The 21,400-nt window shown below is 44.6% G+C and overlaps 2 protein-coding genes across 2 annotated transcripts; one reads left to right on the top strand and one right to left on the bottom strand.

Moving 5' to 3' along the window:
• Positions 1–6,748: 6,748 nt before the first annotated feature.
• Positions 6,749–12,750, bottom strand: LOC139831505 (uncharacterized). Its single transcript, XM_071820797.1, has 3 exons — positions 12,246–12,750; positions 10,156–12,071; positions 6,749–6,790 (listed from the first exon to the last, which is right to left on the bottom strand). The coding sequence occupies exons 1-3, from the start codon at positions 12,748–12,750 to the stop codon at positions 6,749–6,751; spliced, it is 2,463 nt and encodes an 820-aa protein (XP_071676898.1).
• A 2,267-nt stretch (positions 12,751–15,017) lies between these two features.
• LOC127303397 (protein FAR1-RELATED SEQUENCE 5-like) lies at positions 15,018–17,805 on the top strand. The gene is made up of 5 exons (XM_051334138.2): positions 15,018–15,455; positions 15,612–15,745; positions 15,938–16,379; positions 16,908–17,105; positions 17,791–17,805. The coding sequence occupies exons 1-5, from the start codon at positions 15,018–15,020 to the stop codon at positions 17,803–17,805; spliced, it is 1,227 nt and encodes a 408-aa protein (XP_051190098.2).
• The last annotated feature ends 3,595 nt before the right edge of the window (positions 17,806–21,400 follow it).

The raw sequence follows: 21,400 nt of genomic DNA, 5'->3' as shown, positions 1-21,400 counted from the left end.
TACATCCATGACTATGTTGTATGTGTAATATTATTAGTATTTTATGAATCAAGTTTAAGTTGTGTGTATTTATCCCCAAAATGAGCCATAGAAATTTCCCTCTCACCTCATCTCATGATCCCTATCACTGTTCAGATGGCACCCCCAACCCGCAACGAAAACGCAATGATGCAACTGCTGCAACAGATGATGGCAGAAAGAGAAGCTGAGAGAGTTGACCGTCAAGCCAACCTAGCTGCACTTCAACAGATTGCTCAGGGCAATCAAGGCCACGGAAACCATGACCACCCAGGGTCGAAGCTAAAAAACTTCCAGAACACCAACCCACCGGTGTTCAGCAAGACAGAGGAACCCCTCGATGCTGATGATTGGCTCCAAACTATGGAGAACAATCTCGAGGTTGCCGGAGTGGAGGACAACGAGAAGGTGTTGTTCGCCACCCACTATCTGGCTGGACCTGCACGTGCCTGGTGGACAAGTACCCGCGCCTTACATGCGGGGCAAATGATGACTTGGGAGGATTTCAAACTCAAGTTTAGCAAGTATCATGTGCCCCCGGGTTTGATCAAGAAGATGAGGGATGAATTCAGGGAACTGAAGCAAGGCAGAATGACCGTAGTGGAATACCGCGACAAGTTTCTCACTTTGTCAAGGTACGCCCCGGATGAGACGGACACCGTCGAGAAAAGGAAGGAGAGGTTTCTGAATGGACTACATGATGAGATGCAGACTGTGCTGATCAACATTCCCTTTGCTGATCTAGAAGCCCTTGTTGATTCCGCCATTCAGATGGAGGGGAAGATACACCAAGCCAATGAGAACCGCAAGCGCCGTATGATGAACCAGAGTGGGCCCAGCAACAACCACAAGTACCGCCCCAGCTCAAGTGGAGGGTTCGCCCCAAGAAACAACAAGCCCCCGATGCAGAATCCACGTCCGAGTTATCAGAATCGGAGTGGAGGGAACCCCAGGCCAGGAGGCCACCACAACTACAACAACAACAACAACAACCACAGCAACTTCAACCGCGCCCCACCTCGCGCCCCCAACAACAACTCCAACACCGCTCCAAGGACTGGGAGCAATGCTGTTCCCATCACCCCCAAGGACAAGTCCACCTACAACTGCTACGAGTGCGGAGTGGCTGGGCACTTCTCTTATGAGTGCCCCAAGAAGCTAGCCAAGACCGCCGCCAACACCTCAGGCCCTGCACAGCAGCAACGTCGTGTCACCACCAACAAGAAGTTCGCCCCCAACAACCCGAACAACCGCAACGGCCGCCTCTACCACATGAATGCAGAAGAAGCTCAGGAGGCCCCAGACGTTGTGCTGGGTATGTTCTCTGTTAACTCAATACCCGCAAGAGTGCTGTTTGATTCTGGAGCATCGCATTCATTCATTACCGAAGATTTTGCATGCACTAGTAAGATTCAAACCATCAGTTTGAAGCATGTCATGATAGTTCAAATACCTGGATCAACCACTAAAGCTAGAAAAATTTGCAAACATGTGCCAATCAGAATACATGAAATAGAATTCTATGCAAATTTGATTGTTCTGGGAGCCAAAGGTTTGGAAGTAGTCCTCGGAATGGACTGGATGGCGAAACATCATGGACTGATTGATTGTGCCAAGAAGGCCATCACCATGACTAGTAGCACCGGAATAATAGTCGAACACGTATCTGAAAGGATGCCCAGAAAATTCACTTGTAACCAAACCCTAGCCAAACCCACCTTGGATCAGATCAGGGTCGTTTGTCGATATCCTGATGTGTTTCCGGATGACCTACCCGGTATGCCCCCAGATCGGGATATCGAGTTTATCATCGAGTTAATCCCCGGAACCGGACCCATAGCCCAGAGAGCTTACAGCATGAACCCGGCAGAGTTAGTGGAACTGAAGAAGCAACTGGATGATATGCTATTCAAAGGTCTGATTCAACCAAGTGCGTCACCTTGGAGATCGCCAGTTTTGTTTGTGGATAAAAAGGACGGTGCCACTCGTTTGGTTACGGACTATCGTAAACTCAACGATGTCACCATCAAGAACAAGTATCCGTTGCCGAAGATAGAAGATCTGTTTGACCAGCTGACCGGAGCTCAAGTATTCTCGAAGATTGATCTGCGGACAGGATACCATCAGCTGAAGATTCGTGCCACAGATATCCCCAAAACTGCCTTTACCACCAGATATAGATTGTATGAGTACAATGTCATGTCATTTGGATTGACCAATGCCCCCGCTTACTTCATGAATCTCATGAATAAGATCTTCATGAACTTCCTGGACAAGTTTGTCGTTGTCTTCATCGACGACATCCTCATATACTCCAAGTCCGAGGAAGAACATGAGCAACATTTGGAAGTGGTACTTGATACCCTTCGGGAGCATAAGTTGTATGCCAAGTTCAGCAAATGTGAATTCTGGTTGAAAGAAGTAGGATTCTTGGGTCATATCTTGTCAGCCGGAGGAATTGCCGTTGACCCCGCAAAAATCAAGACTGTTGAAGAATGGAAGGCCCCAACCACTCAGACCGAGGTCCGTGCATTTCTCGGATTGGCGGGATATTACCGCCGATTCGTTGAAGGATTTTCAAGCATAGAAAGACCGATGACTCAATTGTTGAAGAAGGACCGGAAGTTTGAATGGACCGACAAATGTGAAGAGAGCTTTCAACAGCTCAAGCTAAGATTGACAACAGCTCCAATACTGGTTATGCCGGACATTACCAAGCCCTTTGATGTGTACTGTGACGCCTCCAAGATTGGTCTTGGATGTGTGCTGATGCAAGAAGGCAAAGTAATATCTTACCTATCAAGACAGCTGAAGCAGCATGAACAGAACTATCCAACCCATGACTTAGAGCTAGCAGCGGTGGTGTTAGCACTGAAAGTATGGCGTCATTACCTCATGGGTAATCGATGCGAGGTTTATTCGGATCACAAGAGCCTGAAGTATATCTTCACGCAGAAGGAGCTGAATATGAGACAGCGCAGATGGATAGAGTTAATCAAGGATTATGACATGGAAATCCACTATCACCCCGGCAAGGCCAATGTGGTAGCCGATGCTTTGAGTAGACTGCCGTGTCAGTTAAACTCCCTGTTAGCAATTGAGCAACCCAGCCTGTTTGAAGAGTTTGAACAGTTTAGGCTTGAACTGGTTAGCGAAGGATATCTCGCCAGCATTGAACTCCAACCCACCCTGATTAGTCAGATCAAGGAAGCTCAGAAATGAAATGCTAGCATTGAGGGAATCAAGAACCAAATAGCCGCCGGGAAGGCACCGGGATTCACCATGGATGAAGAAGGAGTGTTATGGTTTAACAAGCGCCTTTGCGTGCCGTCAGACTCAGAATTAAAGCAAGTTATTCTGAAAGAAGCTCACGACACCCTATACTCCATTCACCCCGGAGGAACCAAGATGTACCAGGATTTGAAGGAACAATTCTGGTGGCATGGAATGAAGAGAGAAATTGGAAGCTACCTCGCCAAGTGTGACATCTGTCAACGAGTCAAAGCAGAACACCAACGCCATGCAGGACTGTTACAACCCCTACAGATTCCCGAATGGAAGTGGGATTCCGTAGGAATGGATTTCATCACCGGACTGCCCAAGTCTAGTAAAGGAAATGATTCCATCTGGGTAGTGGTCGACAGACTAACCAAAGTCGCCCACTTCATCCCCGTCAAGACCACCTATCAAGGACCAAGACTCGCAGAGTTATATATCTCAAGGATAGTCAGCTTGCACGGAACCCCGAAGTCAATAGTATCCGACAGAGGATCCCAATTCACCTCCAGATTCTGGCAGAAAGTACATGAAGGACTCGGAACTCGTCTGAATTTCAGCACTGCCTATCACCCACAAACAGATGGACAGACTGAAAGAGTCAACCAGATACTAGAAGATATGTTGAGAGCATGTGTGCTAGAGTATGGATCTAAGTGGGAAGACTGCTTGCCATATGCGGAATTCTCGTACAACAACAGCTATCAAGCCAGCTTGCAGATGGCCCCCTTTGAAGCCTTGTACGGGAGGAAGTGTCGTACCCCTCTGAATTGGTCGGAAGTAGGAGAGAGTCAAATCTTTGGACCAGATATTCTCCGAGAAGCCGAAGAGAAGGTTCACAAGATCCGCGAGTACCTCAAGACAGCCCAATCAAGACAGAAGAGCTACGTCGACAAGAGACGTCGAGAGATGACCTTCGAGATCGGAGATTTCGTGTACCTCAAAGTGTCCCCTCTCAAAGGAATGCAGAGATTCCAACTTAGAGGAAAGCTCGCACCCCGATATGTCGGACCTTTCAAAGTCCTGAGTCGCCGAGGAGAAGTATCTTATCAGCTGGAGTTACCGGAAGAAATGTCAGCGGTGCACAATGTGTTTCACATCTCGCTACTCCGGAAGTGTTTAGAGGTACCTGAGAAGACCGAGGTTTTCAAGAACATCGACCATCGAGCTGTGGATATCAACTCAGATCTGACATACCGCGAAGTACCTATTCGCATCCTGGAAGAAGCCTTCAGAACCACCCGTACCCGAAGTATCAAGTTTCTGAAGATCCAATGGAGTAACCACACTGAAGAAGAAGCCACTTGGGAGAGAGAAGACTTTATGAGGACTGAGTATCCAGATCTCTTTAGTACCTAGTTTTCTCAGATCTCGGGACGAGATCTTTTGTAAGGGGGAAGGTTTTGTAACATCCCAAGGTTTAACAATAATAAAGATCAAGAGAGAGTTTCAACTACTCAAATTTAGCAATTAACAAAAACTTTTTCTATGCATATAGTGCCACATATAGATATATGCATTTGAGTGATTTTCCTTTTGTGCAATTGCCATGATGAGTGTTAGTATGTGTAAACATTGCTATGTGAACCCTAACCAAGATCACTAAACCCTAAATTGAGGAAAAATAAAGAAAAGGGGAAAAACTCATATTTCACTTACATACACCATATGCCAAAATTCAAATCCTCAACTTAGGCCACAATTACTTGCCCCATTGCTTCTAAAATACTTTAAAGTGACAAACTAACACAAATGCATCCTTGGAGCAAGAATCAAATCAAAAGAAATCAAGATTTCATCATACATATGATAATGGTCACTTAGCCCAAAAATATTTTCTTCACTCCTTTACCCCTCTGTATTTCTCAATTCTTAAACTAAGCAAGGTCAACTAAAGCCACGTCATCCAAGAACATGTCAAGGTGAGTAACTTTGATGTTGACCACCCTCCCTAAAGTTGACTAGGTTGACCAGAATAAGAGGGCAAAGATGGAACCCGAGAGAGAGAAGAAGATCACCTCAAATTTGAAATGTTGCAAATCACTTCCAAATTGAGTGCCACCACCACCAATACCTCACATTAAATATATCTTTGAGATATACCAAAAAGAATTCCAAAATTTGACAAAAATATTCATGCGGGCATTGTGTCGAACAGGTGGCAGGCAACATTTCCAAATCGTGTTACACACTATTGTCCACTGGTTTCTTCACTAAACCACCTTTAAACTTGATCATTGCACTCCCCTACGACCCCTGCTTCACCCCAGTACTTGACCTGATCGAGTAAAGTGAGAGGAGGGAGAAGAAAAACCCTAAAACAAAGCCTACCGTGGCCATGCCGGCCACCTTTGGCATCTCCACCTCTGGCCACCGTTCTAACCTATCCTCTTGTCCTGGAGCATCTCTGTGACACGAGGACCTCGACGGTACACAGCCCCTGCTCGCCAAGGCTCGGCATTGGCCAGGACACGCGTGCCCCAAACCATGCCAGGACGTGCCAGTCGGCGTGGTGATCACGCCCTGGACGCGCCAGGACGCCACACACTCGATCGCTACCGTCCTCGCCCTGCATCCCTACGCCTGGAACGAGAACCGCCTCTACGCCCTCTACCACATAGACACACTCGATCGACTGCGGCCGCCTCGTCACCGTCGTCCTCGCCGGCGAAGTACCGCGGGTACCGCAGCACTCGAAACGAAACCCTGGACGATTCCTTCACCCATTCGCTGCGCCAGCTAGCCGTTGAGCATCGCCAGGACGACGCCTACGAGATGCCGTCCTTCACTTGCCCCTTCGCTCGCCGGAAACGCCACGCCATGGCCGCGCCCTTGCAGCACCCCACGGCCACCGATCAACTCTATAAATAGAGCTCCTCCGCCCACAACTTCTTCACACCATCTGCTCCTCTCCCTTCTCTGAACACGCTCCCCACCTCAATTTAACATCTCGCCACCGGAGCTGCTCCAATTGCAAGACGAAGCCCGCCGGAGCCAGGACATCACCGTCGACGATTGGCGCCACCCCGAGCTTCGCCACTGCTACCAGCTGCCTCAGCATCCTCGACAACGTCGCCTCGCCACCAGTAGAACACCGCGGGAACCCTGGTACCCTCTCCCACCCCCTAGGCTCGCCGCCAGTAAGCCCTTGCTCGTCGGAGACGACGATGCTCCAGCACCGTCGATCTTCTCTCTAATCCTACGGTCGAGATGGAAGATAACGTTTCGCTGTTTAAAGAGGCGCCGACAGGTGGCCCCCACCTCGTCAGCACGGCCCAAGCGCACCAGATGCGTGTTGGGCTGCGAAGTGGATTTTTAAACCGTTTTGGCCCATTAGTTTTTCCCGCCTGGCCCAAAAATTTAAAATAGGAATAATCCATTTAGTTCAAATTCAATACTGATGCTAACTTCAAATTTGAATATCTTGAGATCCACTACACCAAATTTAACCAACTCATGCCACTGGCCTCACCTTCAATTTCGAAATAGATTTAATCTGATAAAAAAGACAAGACAGGGACTTTTGAACTTTCAAACTTTATTTAAAATTCAACCATAATAGATTTTGAATTGTTTCCAACTCTGATAAATCACAAATGATGTCCTCTAATTGATTATGCAATAATATAGAGATGTTGTTTGTATGATCATGAACTAGATCAAATAAAATGGCTATGTAGTCATTTCTAGAGCATTTTAAAGTGGAATTCAAACTCAACCCTAATATGAGAGTTACCTCTCATTTAAATCTTGATCCTAAGTACTAATAACCAGGGGGAATGACTTAGGCTAATGAACCCTTGAGAATTACTACTTAGAGATTTTAATTCATTAAAGGTTAGGTATTAAAACTTTGTGAAGTGTAGCACTTCACTTAAATTATACTCACATATAATAGATATGAAATGTTGACTTTGGGTCAACCTATATTTCATACCTTATTATTATATGCAGAGATTAAATTTTAATAAGAGGTAATGAGAAGAAATGAATTGCTCTAAGGAGCTACATACTAAATTTTGGAAATAGGAATAATGAGAGGAAATTATTTTTCCCCTAAATAAGAATTCATCAAATAACTCACCATTCCATGTTTGATTGATAATAGGACTAGAGTGTGAACTCTTTTGAGTGTTTCTAGTTTAGTATGTGAGTTGGTTTAGTATTTATACCTCGTATTCGTATATGGACGCTAGTATCGAGGAGTATCAAGAGGAGGAAGCCTACTCCCAGGAAGAAGAAGAGCACTTCGATAACTACTCAGCTCAAGGCAAGCTAACCCTTGCTAAACACAAGTGCTTAGCTCTACCAGAGCAAAGGCACCATCACACTTTACTTTTATGTATTACCTATCCCATGTTTTTACTTACATTTACTTTTGCTTATTTATTTCAAAGTACTTTTTGATTTATGATTCACTTGGTCTAGAGTAGAACAATACTTGGAATAGTTTGGTACAACTCAAGCTAGATAGCACCCCTCACATAGTTGCTAGTGCTAATCAATTAAAATTGACTACTCTAGATGGGAACATGGTGAAGTGAAATAACTTTGAAAGAAAGTGAAGGTGGATTTTGAACAAGAGAAGATGGTGATTTTTGATAAAATTGATGATTGAGTCTGAATGCGATACCCTTCCAATTATACAAGTACCCCCACAATACCTGATTATGGGTAGGGCTTAACTAGAAACTTGTGTATTTTAGTATGGGTTCCCTCTGAACAAACATCATAGGGGTTACGCTGCGGCTGCCTCCGTTAAGTGTGGACTGATGTTAAAATGAGGTGAATGTACGGCCCAAGCCCTGTGCAGTTCCCGGGTTGACTGCGGTTTCCACCGGGAGGCCAAGCTCATGGGGAGAGGTGCTCATACTAGCATATATAAGTGGAAGGTTTCGATTGATGATCCGCGTACTGTGTTACGATGATTCGAGGTTATCCTCGACGGATGAAATCAAAAGTTGTGGCACAAGAGTACAACCTCTGCAGAGTGTTAAACCTATTCGAATAGCCGTGTCCACGGTTACGGACGATTGGAAAGGCCATACTATCTCCGTTATCATTAAACTGTCTTAATTCTAGAAAGGAATGGTGGATTGAAAGGTGACATTAGGGTGAACCATAATGAGTTGTGGGAATGACACTAATGTTTCCACTTGAGTTAGTCTAGCACATGATTTAGGCTTTTACCAAAGATTTATGAAACTAAAACTTGGCTTTATGCAAATAAACCTAGAGCTTAGCACCCCCTTACACTTAATGATTAATTATCTTAGAGTTAGTTTGCGAGTACTTTAAGAGTACTCATGGCTTGCCCTGGCTATTCAAATGCCAGACTTTGAAGAGGAGCAACAGTATCAGGATGACGGACAACAGGACGTCTACGATAACTAGGATCGCCTTCTAACGTCAAGCGTTGCCTGTGGAATAGATAGTCCACTACTACTATGCTTCCGCTACTTACTTGTGTTGTTGAACGATCTATTTGTGTAATATTGGATCATGTGATCCCTTGTTGTAAGACTCTATGTGTTGTAATAAATGGTGACTCTGAACTACTTACTATTATGTCTCGCAAAAACAATCTTCCTGGGATTGCGATGTATGATGTAATAGGGCATCCGGACTTAAAAATTCGGGTGTTTACACAAAACCCCCAGGACCGAGAGCCACGATACGGAAAACCTTACTGAGACGCCGCCGCCGCCGATCCCATCTCGGGGGATCCAGGAGATCGCCTCCGGCACCCTGCCGGAGAGGGGAATCATCCCCCGGAGGACTCTACGCCGCCATGGTCGCCTCCGGTGTGATGTGTGAGTAGTCTACCCCTGGACTATGGGTCCATAGCAGTAGCTAGATGGTTGTCTTCTCCCCATTGTGCTATCATTGTCGGATCTTGTGAGCTGCCTAACATGATCAAGATCATCTATCTGTAATTCTATATGTTGCGTTTGTTGGGATCCGATGAATAGAGAATACTTGTTATGTTGATTATGAAAGTTATGCTTATGTGTTGTTTATGATCTTGCATGCTCTCCGTTACTAGTAGATGCTCTGGCCAAGTAGATGCTTGTAACTCCAAGAGGGAGTACTTATGCTCGATAGTGGGTTCATGCCTGCATTGACACCTGGGACAGTGACAGAAAGTTCTAAGGTTGTGTTGTGCTGTTGCCACTAGGGATAAAACATTAGTGCTATGTTCAAGGATGTAGTCACTAGTTACATTACGCACCATACTTAATGCAATTGTCTGTTGCTTTGCAACTTAATACTGGAGGGGGTTCGGATGATAACCTGAAGGTGGACTTTTTAGGCATAGATGCAGTTGGATGGCGGTCTATGTACTTTGTCGTAATGCCCAATTAAATCTCACTATACTCATCATGATATGTATGTGCATTGTCATGCTCTCTTTATTTGTCAATTGCCCAACTGTAATTTGTTCACCCAACATGTTGTTCGTCTTATGGGAGAGACACCTCTAGTGAACTGTGGACCCCGGTCCAATTCTCTTTACTGAAATACAATCTACTGCAATACTTGTTTTACTGTTTTCTCTGCAAACAATCATCTTCCACACAATACGGTTAATCCTTTGTTACAGCAAGCCGGTGAGATTGACAACCTCACTGTTTCGTTGGGGCAAAGTACTTTGGTTGTGTTGTGCAGGTTCCACGTTGGCGCCGGAATCCCTGGTGTTGCGCCGCACTACATCTCGCCGCCATCAACCTTCAACGTGCTTCTTGACTCCTACTGGTCTGATTAAACCTTTGTTTCTTACTGAGGGAAACTTGCCGCTGTGCGCATCACACCTTCCTCTTGGGGTTCCCAACGGACGCGTGTCGAACGAAAAGACAATACGTCAACCACGCGCATCAGGCCATTCCTGCATAGCCCGAGTTTTGCGAGGATCCGTGGCAAATCCACTTCCTGACACAATATGCCTAGGTACTCCAGCTCCAACTGTGCAAAAGAGCATTTCGAGGGCTTCACATAAAATTGATTGTCGCTGAGTAATTGAAGGACAGTTGCTAGGTGTTGAGCATGATCTCGTAGACTTGGACTGTAAATAAGGATGTCGTCCATGAATACCAATGCAAATTTCCGCAGGCACGGGCTGAGAATGGAATTCATCACACATTGGAACGTTGTTGGGGCATTAGATAACCCAAACGGCATTACTCGAAACTGGTAATGACCCTGATGAGTTTTGAACGCCGTTTTTTCCTCGTCTTCAGGCCGCATGCGTATCTGATGATACCCGGAGCGCAAATCCAGTTTAGATAAATATTTGGCTCCTGCAAGTTCATCTAAAAGCTCGTCAATGATGGGCATGGGAAAAGTGTTTTTGATCGTGAGCTCATTGAGGCGGCGATAGTCAATGCAGAAACGCCACTCGCCATCTTTTTTCAGAACCAACAACACTGGAGATGCAAACGGACTCATACTTGGGACAATGATCCCAGATTTTAGCATTGCCTTTATCTGCCTCTCAATCTCATCCTTGTGCATTAGAGAATAGCGGTAAGGTCGTGCATCGGTAGGCACTGCATTTGGCTGCAAGGCAATAACATGATCATATTCTCTATGTGGCAGGAGCCCTTGTGGTTCAGCAAAAATTGGAGAAAACTTCTCCAGAACTGTGTGAATTTCTGGAGGCAACACATCTGAAATGGTATCAGCCTCCATGTTTGCGAGTACTGCCACAGCCCATACATCATTCCCGGACGTCCATTTCATCAATTGTTGTACTGGTAGCTCACGCAAAGGCCCTTGTTCTTTTGGCTGAATGCCTCTCAATGTCACTGCTTGTCCATTGAGATCAAATTTCAGCGTCTTGGTGACCCAGCTACAGCGCATGTCACCACATTGTTTGAGCCAGTCGACACCTAGAATGGCATCATATGCTCCGAGAGGTAGCACCCGCATGTCAGTAGAGAATGAGTATCCTTGTGCCCACCAAGACAATTGTGGCACCATCTGATCACACGTGAGTATATCTCCACTAGCCACTTTGACAGAAACAGGTGAAATTGATGTTCTGGGACACTGCAGTCGCTGCACAAATTTCTCATTGATGAAAGTGTGACTGCTCCCTGAATCTACCAATAATAGCATCACTTGATTCTGTACCAGGGCCCTGATCCTGATCGTTCCTTCATTGTCAGACCCCGAAACTGCATTTAGAGAGAGTGACAATTCTTGCGCATTAGCCATATCCTGTAACTCCATCAGCTCAAGTAATTCTTCTGAAATTTCAGCCTGATGATCTTCCATCGTTAGTGCATGTACCTCTGCCTTCTTGGCACACTGATGGTTTGGCTCATGTTTATCTCCACAGAGAAAACATATGTTGTTGGCTCTGCGATAGTCACGTAGTTGCCGATCCTTCCACATATCCCCAGTGCCCAACTTCAAAGGTGCACGAGCAGTGTCATGGCACGGAGCTGGGCTGTATGCCTTATGTGATGCAGTCTGGCGACTAGCCCAAGGCTTCTGCTGTGATTGCAGATCCTGATGAACATGAGCAAGGAGCATGGCACGGTCCAGCGTCTCCGGATTTTGTGAAGCAACCGGCAGACGGATCTCAGCTTTGAGCCCTTTTAGAAATTGAGAGACCAAAAACGTGTCATCATAATTTGGATTGTGACTTGCGATTTTGTAAACCAACTCCTGAAACTTTCCACAATATTCATCCACCGAGCCAGTATGTTTTAGTGCCAATAGCTCATCCATGAACTGCCGGTAATCGTGAATCCCAAACTTAGCTTCTACAGCTGTGATGAAATCGGGCCAACCATGCATGACATGCTTGAGCTTGTAAGCTTGGAACTAGTGAGCCGCATTCCCCTCCAAATGCATCGTTGCCGCCGTGAGCCACATAGTGGAATGGATGTTGCAAACACGAAAGTAATCCAAGCATTTGTCACGCCAGATTCTCGGGAACTCACCATCGAATTTGGGAAAATTCATTTTGATAGAAACTTTGCCGCCCTGGTGATCTCCAGTGCGCCCCGCCTCACCGCCGCCTGCGAAGCCACCTGGATCTGGAGGACGATTCGCTGATGACGACCCTGGGCGAAACCCACCAGATGTTGCACCCGGTCCACAGCCTACGGTTCCGCTCCCCTTCCCGGCTGCAAGCGTAGTCTCCGGTTCCACCTCCTCCTCCTGCTCGACGGATGGAGCCTTGGAGCCACAGAGACGCGCCACTGCTGCCGCCGTGGCCGCCATGTGTTGCGCCAGCGAGTCCTGCCGCTGCTCCATCGCATCCATGACCCGGGTGTGCTCAGACACCGCCCTGGAGTGGAGATGGATCTGCGACACCACTTGCTGGTACGCCGTGTCTAGCAAGGCCATGCGCGTATCCATGGATCCCATCTGCACATGAACCCTCTCCAAACTGTCCCGGATCGACGCGAGAGACACCTCCGTGCGGTCCGCTGCCTCACCCATGGCCGAGAGGATGAACTGGGTCTGCGGCGACGGTCTGGAGGGCGCCGTGGTGCAGGCCTTCCAAGTTCAAGCGAACCAGTATCGGGATTTGACAGGATTCCGATTGCAAATCGATCGAGATCGAAGAACAACCAGATTCCGACCCTCCTCCAGGAATTCTTTACCGCTCAACCCGGAAATCGTGGCCGCACTAAATCCCCAAAATCGATCTGAATCTGATACCACTGTCACACCCCTTGCCCCGATGGTGATCTGGGACGTGAGCACACACAGATACAAGAGTAATTTCAATCTGGAAGAGAGAAGGAAGAACACGGAAAAGCAAGAGAAAGAGTTTCAGAGATTGTTTTTGGACGTGGCTACACAGTGCTATAGCACCGGATTGTCTTAGGGAGTGACCCCCTGTCGGAACCCACTTTTTTCCGGATTAGGGTGTGGTCCCGGTAACCTTTCCAAAACCGGAAAGTTTTCTTACCTCTTTTGCTTTCTGCACACATGGCACATTATTCCGCCGGAATTGTTGACTTGGCCCATCACAACAGGACGAGAAAAGGTGGGACCACAAGTATACAGACAAGAAAAACTACATTTAAAGCCCAGATCGTGAATCGACCAATCCAAAACACAAGGGCAGAGCCCAGTTCTTCCCCAACCTACCTCTCCCTCTCGTCTCCCTGTTCTTCCTCCAGCCGCCATGACAGAGACCAGTTCTTCCCCAATCTCCATGGCTGCACACCCAAGGAAGAGGTAAATAGACTCTAACTTCACCCCTGCCCCTCTTCCTCCAATTCCCCAATGCTCTGGTATTACCAGCAAGAAAGTACATTTGGATCTCAATCAAAGGCCGAAAATATACAAGTTTGAACATCTTACATGAACTTTCATGTGAACATAAAGCCCCATATCATGCAGATTCAACAGAAAAACACAGGGAGATGCAGATTTCGAAAAATATACATGCAAAAGTAAAAGCTGATGCATATTAGGAGGCAAAACACAATAAAGGGAATAGATGTAGGAAACCATGCATATAAACACATGTCATATGCATGATTCATAGTAGAGATAGCATATAGATCCAGAACAACATGTAGAATAGTTGATGCCTAGAACTAGATGAGAAAGAGTTTCTGAAAAATGCAGGCTTTGTATGAGAAACTGCACTTTCAGTTGCATGATTGACTGAACCAGATGTAGCAAATGAAGAGTTTCTGCTTGAGTCCATGTTTAAGTCCATGTAGTTTCTTGCTGACAAGACACCAAAAGCATCATGAAAAAAACTTCTCTTGAATCCATTGGAACCATAGCATCATGAAATATTGGTAGGAAACTACAGCAAGTTGTCCATCTTGAAAATCCCTGTGTAGTTAAATGAAAAAAAAAAGATAAGTCACTATACAAGCTGGACAGAAAACATGTGCAGTTAAAAAAAATACACTAGACAGCATAATGAGGAAGTCAGTACTACATGCCTGCTTTTGTGTTTCATATGTTTAAATTTCAAGTTTCCATTTATACAGAAGCAGTAAAATGATGAAGATGTCAGTACTACAAGCTGTTTTTTTGTTTTGTATGTATAAATTTCAAGTTTCCATTACACAGTAGACGGCAAAAATGATGAGGGAGTCAGTACTAGAAGATTTGGTGTTTTCTATGTAAAAAATGAACTGACAGTATGTGCTTGTATAAAAATGCTTTGTTAGCATTATGTGCTGTCCCATATAATTACATGCTTCATGCCATTTTTCAAACAAAAAGTGATAGCAGTAGCACATGCAAAACATTATCAACTAAGTGAAGAACAGCACAGCTACTGTCATATGACCTAAATGTCGAGTTTAAAAATACATTCCTGCAAGAAAATTGCTAACATCTTAGATCCTACTGACAGGTTATGGATCCAGAGTATGCTCCTGGAGTACTAGATCTGAATGAGCCAATACCCGAAGATGTCAGTGTGTTTGACGATTTGCAAAAAGAACATACACCAGTGAACACCACAAGAACCTCGAGCAATGCAGATGTAACAAGAAGTTCTGAACAAAGCAAACATGCTAGTGGTAGCAACATTGGTGCAAGTTTTGGATAGAGCAAGCATGCTAGTGGTAGCAACATTGGTGCATCCGCTGACACAGACCCTATAACAGGTGAAACACTTTCTACTGATGATTCGGGAGGTGACAATGATGATGATGAAGTCCAATCAACTCCAGTAAGCCAAACTGAAGTGCAAACACCATATCCTGGCATGATTTTCGATCCATGGGATGAAGCGAAGATGCATTAATTACAACAGATATGCTAAGAAACTTGGATTCTCCATCAAGTGTAGTACATCCAAGAACTCGACAGTTGATGGTCAGAAGGACAAACAGATGTTCGTTTGCAACAAGAATGGCAAGAATGAAGATATAAACATGCAAGAGGCGGCACCAGTTAGGCAGCGGAACAAAAGCATCACTAAGAAAACTGAATGCAAGGCTAGGCTAAGGATCAAAAGGAAAGCTAAAAAGTGGCATGTAACATATTTCATTGAAGAGCACAATCACAGTTTGGTAAAGAAGTTCTCTTTGAAGAAATATTTAAGGTCTCATAAAGGAATTCCTAAGGAAGAAAGGGACTTTGTCAAGCTCTTGCATAAGGTGAATCTCTCTGCTGGAAGGGTAATGAGGATCAGGGGAGAAGTCTATGGTGGTCTGGCCAATGTACCCTATGATAGCAAGTCTGTTAGCAATTTCATGGCTACCATTAATGAAGATCAAACACACAAGGACATGTCAAAGCTGCTTTCTCACTTTGCAAGGATAAAAAAGGAAGACCCAGATTAATACTTCAACTTGCATACAGATCATGCTGATAAGGTTGACCGCATATTTTGGGTTGATGGGCCAGCAATAGCTGCATACAAGAACTACATCGTTTGTCTCTCATTTGACACCACGTACTTGACAAACATGTACAATATGCCGTTTGCGCCGTTCATTGGGATCAATAGGTATTGTCAGAGCATCCAGCTAGGTTGTGGTTTCCTAAAAAATGAAAATGTGGAGAGCTTTGTGTGGCTCTTTCAAGAGTTTCTTGAAGCAATGGGCGGCCTCCAGCCCCAAAACTTCATTACTGACCAAGATGCAGCGATGAGATCTGCAATTCTCGCAGAATTTCCAAACTGTTGCCACATGAACTGTAGGTGGCACATTATGCAGAATGCGCAGGCAGTTTTGGGAAATTTCTTGTCAAAACATGAAGAGCTAAGGCAAGAGTTGAATGCAATTATTGACTACAGCATGTCAGTTGATGAATTCGAAACAAGGTGGGCAGATATGCTTCGCAAACACAGTGTAGCGGACAACACACATCTTGCTGATTTGTATCACTTGAGAGCAACTTTTGTCCCAGCTTACTTCAAGGATCGCTTCTTCCCGTTCCTACAAACTACCACCCGGAGTGAGGGGTTTAATGCTGTTCTGAAAACATACAGTAACCCTCACTATAGTCTGCATCACTTCTTTGAACAATACTTGAAGTTGCAAGAGAAAATTAATGTAGCGGAGGATTCAGTCGAGTTTTTGGATGAAGATAAGACTTTTAGGGTGTGGGGTGACTACCCTCTTGAAGAGCAAGCGTTGAAGGTTTATACGCGACCCATATACTTGCGTCTCAGGGCTGAGCTTCGTAAAGTGACATCCTACAATGTACAACTTATTGGTGGCCAAAGTTACGATGTCCTCCCAATTAAAACATACGTCTATATATGGCTATGGTAGTAGGAGCTACCAAGTTGAGGCTAATGTCGAAACTGAAACTTACAGCTGCGAGTGCTACAAGTTCAGTAGGCATGGATTGCTTTGCTGCCATATATTCAGAGTAATGGTGCAATTGGATTGTATTAACAAAATTCCAGAGAAATACTTACTAGATAGGTGGAGAGTACATGAGGAAACAATTGTGGAGGGAAAAATGGACTTGCCTAAGCAGCCAGTGGGCAGGAAGATGAATAACAAAGAAAGGAGCAGTTGCGTTACGACACTCTATGCAATGACTACACCAGAGTAGCAAGAATGGCATCAACATCAGAAAAAGGGAAAGCCATTACAAATAAATAAATGCTAGCTTTGGAGAAAGGGTTGTTGGAAATGAAAGCTTCTGAATCTGCATAGAGGAAGAAGAAAAAACAGGCTGCTCCATCTTTTGATGAGGCACCAGATGTAGAAAATGTAGGTGACGATGGGCAAGGGAATTCTTCTAAGTTTGACCATGTTGAAGATCCGGTTTATATTGCTAAACAAGGTCGTCCAGCTGAAAAGAGAAAGAAATCTGGACTGCACCTGAAGGCTACAAAGGTTGTGAAATGCAGTGTATGTGGGTCAATCCAACACACTGCGGCTACATGCAAAGATAAGATAACGCCAGGACCTGAATCAAATGAAATCAATTTCTTCCGTGACATGGTCTAACTTATTGAAAAATGCAAAGTTGTTTCGTTTATGATTTAAGTTGTAATGAACTTAGCTTTGTGTTGACGTCAAACTTGTTGTATTCTTACTGTGGTGGTAGGTGGGATGATAATTTTACCTGCATGTGCTTCATGATGTAAAAAGAGAATGCAAAGTGTTGAACTGTTGTCCATGTGCTTACTGTTAGATGAATGTTTTATGAAATTACCAGACAGAAGTACATCTATGATTTTCACTCGAAGAAACAAAAACAAGAGTAAAAAGGGGCACTAAAGGAAAAAAATAGCAAATGCACTTTGTAAAGCACATTCAGGATGTATAAAAACACATGCTATCAAACAATTGTATCAGAAAAATGCAAGAAAACATATGTATATATATATATAATAGAGTGTAGAAAAGCAGATAGAAAAATACACTTATCAACGGCTGTCATACAAAAAAACAGACAACAAATACTCATTCTAGTCTTCAGACATTATTACCTGGCTCCCTATCATCAAGAAGAAGATCAACAATTCCTTACTGGGAAGAGAAGTTCCTCCCAGTCAATCCTGTTCTCGACATAATCCATCCATTTCTTCAGGAATATCTTTTGTAAGCGCCGGCATGTCTGATGGGTTAATTGCTGCCATCCTTCTCCCATTCCAACACTCAATGTACTTGAGCATGAAAAACCCGCAGTCATACCTTGGAAACATAATTTTTTTGGAAAATGCATATATCAATTAAAAAAATCCATGGACAATTAGGAAAATGTAGAATTGGAAATGCAAAAGAAACTAGTCCTTACGTAGTCAATTGCCTTGGTGTAGTTATGTGCACTGTTTTGTATTTCGAGATGTCGATTTTTGATTCGTTGTAGTTTGTTGCCCACAAATGCTTTATACTTCCAATGATTGTTCGAGCATCAGCCATCAGCGCTTTATCACCCTCACGCCTTAGTGAGTCCATCACTTCAAACCTCCCGGACGTCAAGTTCAACACAATAAGATAGTAGTGCCCAGTCATTTTCTTGATTTCAGGTGCCAAATCTTGAAGAACTGAAAACATTATATGTACAGTTGTTGTAGAATAGAAAAGTAGTATCAGGAACATAACCGTAGCAGGAACATAACCGTAGAAACACAGAAACATGCTATATTTGAGAAAAATTGTAAAAATTACTTCCAATGGATGTTATAACTCTTTGAATCATGTATTGCTAATAAGTTTTTTAGTTACATCTTGAATCTTATCATTATATAAAAGATGCACCCAGAAAAATGCAGTAAGCATGTATCCAGGAAGTTTTTTAAAAAGAAAAAAAATAGAGGAAGCAAAAATGCTAAAAAAGAGATAGAACGTACCATATCTTTGTGGTCTAGGCGGTGCGTAGGTGAACACTCGAAAGCTTTTCTAATAGTCCTATCTAAAATACAGTTGGTTGCACTCCTTAGTTTAGTCTGCACACCATTGTAAAGTATAAAAAGGGATAGGTTAAAGAGAGCAAAGAAATACATATCCAGGAAATACATAAAAAGAAACATTTTAAGTGTAAATGATTTTACTAACCGCAATCATAAGAGGCATAACGAATTTTTTCTGCTTGGCCATGTCTGCAGAAAGCACTTGCAATGCGATCTCGCAGGTTGTGTTGCTTAGCCAACCTCCTGGCTTGACTGAGTCTGATAAATCGCGGAGTTGAACAAAGAAAGTTCCATAATCGATAATCCTTTCCTCATTCAACTTATCTTTAGTTTTGCCTCCATACATGCACACCTTGTTGTATAACTCAGTATCTGATTTGGGAACAGAAGGCTTCTTATCATTTGCAACAAATGGTGATTTCTGTTGAGGTCCTAGCTTCAAAATCCTTTTTGTTTGAGGAAAGGGTGTGGAACTACCAGGAGTTGTAGGTGAAACACCAGATGAATTCTGCAAGTTAATGGCTTTTCCTCCTGAGGTAGGCATCTCAATTGAAGCAAAAATCTTGTCAATGGAGTCACCGCTATCATTGCTAGAAATGACAATAACTTCATCCACCTGTGAATCTTGATCCTTTTGTACTGTTTCAACTTGCTGGACATGTACCGTCTGCTCAGGAACTGTGAGCTCAGGAACTGTCAGCTCTGCTCCCCAGGACTGAAACCGAGATCAAAAGATGGGCAATCTTCAGCCAACTCTCTAACCTTCCTGTGATGTTCTGATTCTGGAGTTTCTGCATTTCCAAGATCGACAGACAAGTTCTTGGACATGTTTCTGAAAGACTTTGAAGCAGATGGAGGAGAATTACAAAGCTTCGTCGAACTAGCATTAGCCCGTGCTTCAGCAGTACCAAACCTTGTAAGCCTCCTTGGGCTAGGAGCAGTATTTTTGACATCTTCCTTAAGAAGTGGAGATTTCAAAGGAGACATTGATCTTGTGACAGGCCTCCTGGCAACTAACCTGCACCTGGTCTGAAAATGTATCAGATTTAGTCATCTTTGTTTTCAGTTGAGCAGAACCATTGCTTCTCTCATCCTCTTGGTCCACTTGCATGCCTAGTCCAGTGATATGAATTTGTGGAGTTTCAGTGCTTGATTTAGATCCAGTACCGTATCCTTGAAGAATCCTCAATGCATCAACCATGTTTGTATGGGGAAGTGATACTTCTGTCTCCACAGGCACTATAGGAAGTACTTCCTCGCTGGCTTGAACAAGTTCTTCAATGTTCACAGTACCTTCATCAATACCATCTTCCTCATATAGTTTATCAGCTTCTTTGTTGAGTGTCTGATCATCTTCAGCAATCATGTTACATGTAATGTCAACACTTTGACCATCTGATGCTTTTTCTTCATAAGCCACTGCGGGCCCTTCGTCATGACAATCTTCACTAACGACAGACACTTTAATCTTCTTCTTCTTAGGTCTTCCCGCAGCAATAAATCTGTCATCGGGTTTCCTTTTCTTGGATTTTACCTCACTGTCTCTTGGATTTGCTTCACCTTCCATCTGGTCCACTTGCACATCTTTCTGATTCCCGTCGTCTCTGACACTTTGTTGCACTTTTGTAACTCTCCTACGTCGTTTGTGCTTGCTCGTTTTATCAACATCTTTCTGTAGGATAACGTTGCATAGAAAACAAAAAATTTCCTATCGCGAACACGCAATCCAAGCCAAGATGCAATCTAGAAGACGGTAGCAACGAGGGGGTATCGAGTCTCACCCTTGAAGAGATTCCAAAGCCTACAAGATGAGGCTCTTGTTGCTGCGGTAGACGTTCACTTGCCGCTTGCAAAAGCGCGTAGAAGATCTTGATCACGATCGCTTCCGGCGCCACGAACGGGCAGCACCTCCGTACTCGGTCACACGTTCGGTTGTTGATGAAGACGACGTCCACCTCCCCGTTCCAGCGGGCAGCGGAAGTAGTAGCTCCTCTTGAATCCGACAGCACGACGGCGTGGTGTCGGTGGTGGTGGAGAAATCCGGCGGAGCTTCGCTTAAGCGTGCGGGATGTGGTGGAGGAGAGAGACCGCTAGGGTTTGGGGAGAGAGGGGGGTTGGGCGCCGGCCCTCTAAGGGGTGCGGCCAAGGCTGAGGCTTGAAGTGTTCAGCCCCCTCTCTATGCCCCTCATTATATAGGTGGAAGCCCCAAGAGTTCTAGTCCAAGTCTTCGAATAAGACCCCAACACTAAAACCTCCCATATGTGGGAAACCTACTCAAGGGGGGAGTCCTACTCAAGGTGGGACTCCCACCTTTCCTTGAGGTGGGGCTGGCCGGCCACCCTAGAGGAGTCCACCTTGGACTCCTCCCCTTTAGGGTTGGCTGGTCATGCAAGTGGAGTCTCTTTGGGACTCCACTTTCCAAAGTGCCATTCTTCCGGACTTTTCTAGAACCTTCTAGAACCTGCCATAAATGCACCGGATCATTTCCAAACTTGGAATATGACTTCCTATATATGAATCTTATTCTCCGGACCATTCCGGAACTCCTCGTGATGTCCGGGATCTTATCCGGGACTCCGAAAAAATATTCGAACTCCATTCCATATTCAAGTTCTACCATTTCAACATCCAACTTTAAGTGTGTCACCCTACGGTTCGTGAACTATGCGGACATGGTTGAGTACTCACTCCGACCAATAACCAATAGCGGGATCTGGAGATCCATAATGGCTCCCACATATTCAACGATGACTTCAGTGATCGAATGAACCATTCACATATGATACC

The sequence above is a fragment of the Lolium perenne genome, chromosome 5, assembly GCF_019359855.2.
Source record: "Lolium perenne isolate Kyuss_39 chromosome 5, Kyuss_2.0, whole genome shotgun sequence".
Taxonomy (NCBI): Eukaryota; Viridiplantae; Streptophyta; class Magnoliopsida; order Poales; family Poaceae; genus Lolium; species Lolium perenne.
The sequence above is the reverse complement of the archived record's forward strand: the minus strand, read 5'-3'. Positions and strand labels throughout refer to the sequence as shown.

Bases quoted from the DNA above. Each gene is read 5' to 3' on its own strand.
- LOC139831505 (XM_071820797.1), bottom strand. From the start codon at position 12,750: ATGGGTGAGGCAGCGGACCGCACGGAGGTGTCTCTCGCGTCGATCCGG. The intron at 12,072-12,245 runs GTGAGTTCCCGA...ATTTCATCACAG, and splicing joins GAATTTTCCCAAATTCGATG to CTGTAGAAGCTAAGTTTGGG. The intron at 6,791-10,155 runs GTATTGTCTTTT...CTTTTTTATCAG, and splicing joins GCCTGATGCGCGTGGTTGAC to ATTAAATCTATTTCGAAATT.
- LOC127303397 (XM_051334138.2), top strand. From the start codon at position 15,018: ATGAAGCGAAGATGCATTAATTACAACAGATATGCTAAGAAACTTGGA. The intron at 15,456-15,611 runs GTACCCTATGAT...CATGCTGATAAG, and splicing joins TCTATGGTGGTCTGGCCAAT to GTTGACCGCATATTTTGGGT. The intron at 15,746-15,937 runs GTATTGTCAGAG...CATGAACTGTAG, and splicing joins CCGTTCATTGGGATCAATAG to GTGGCACATTATGCAGAATG.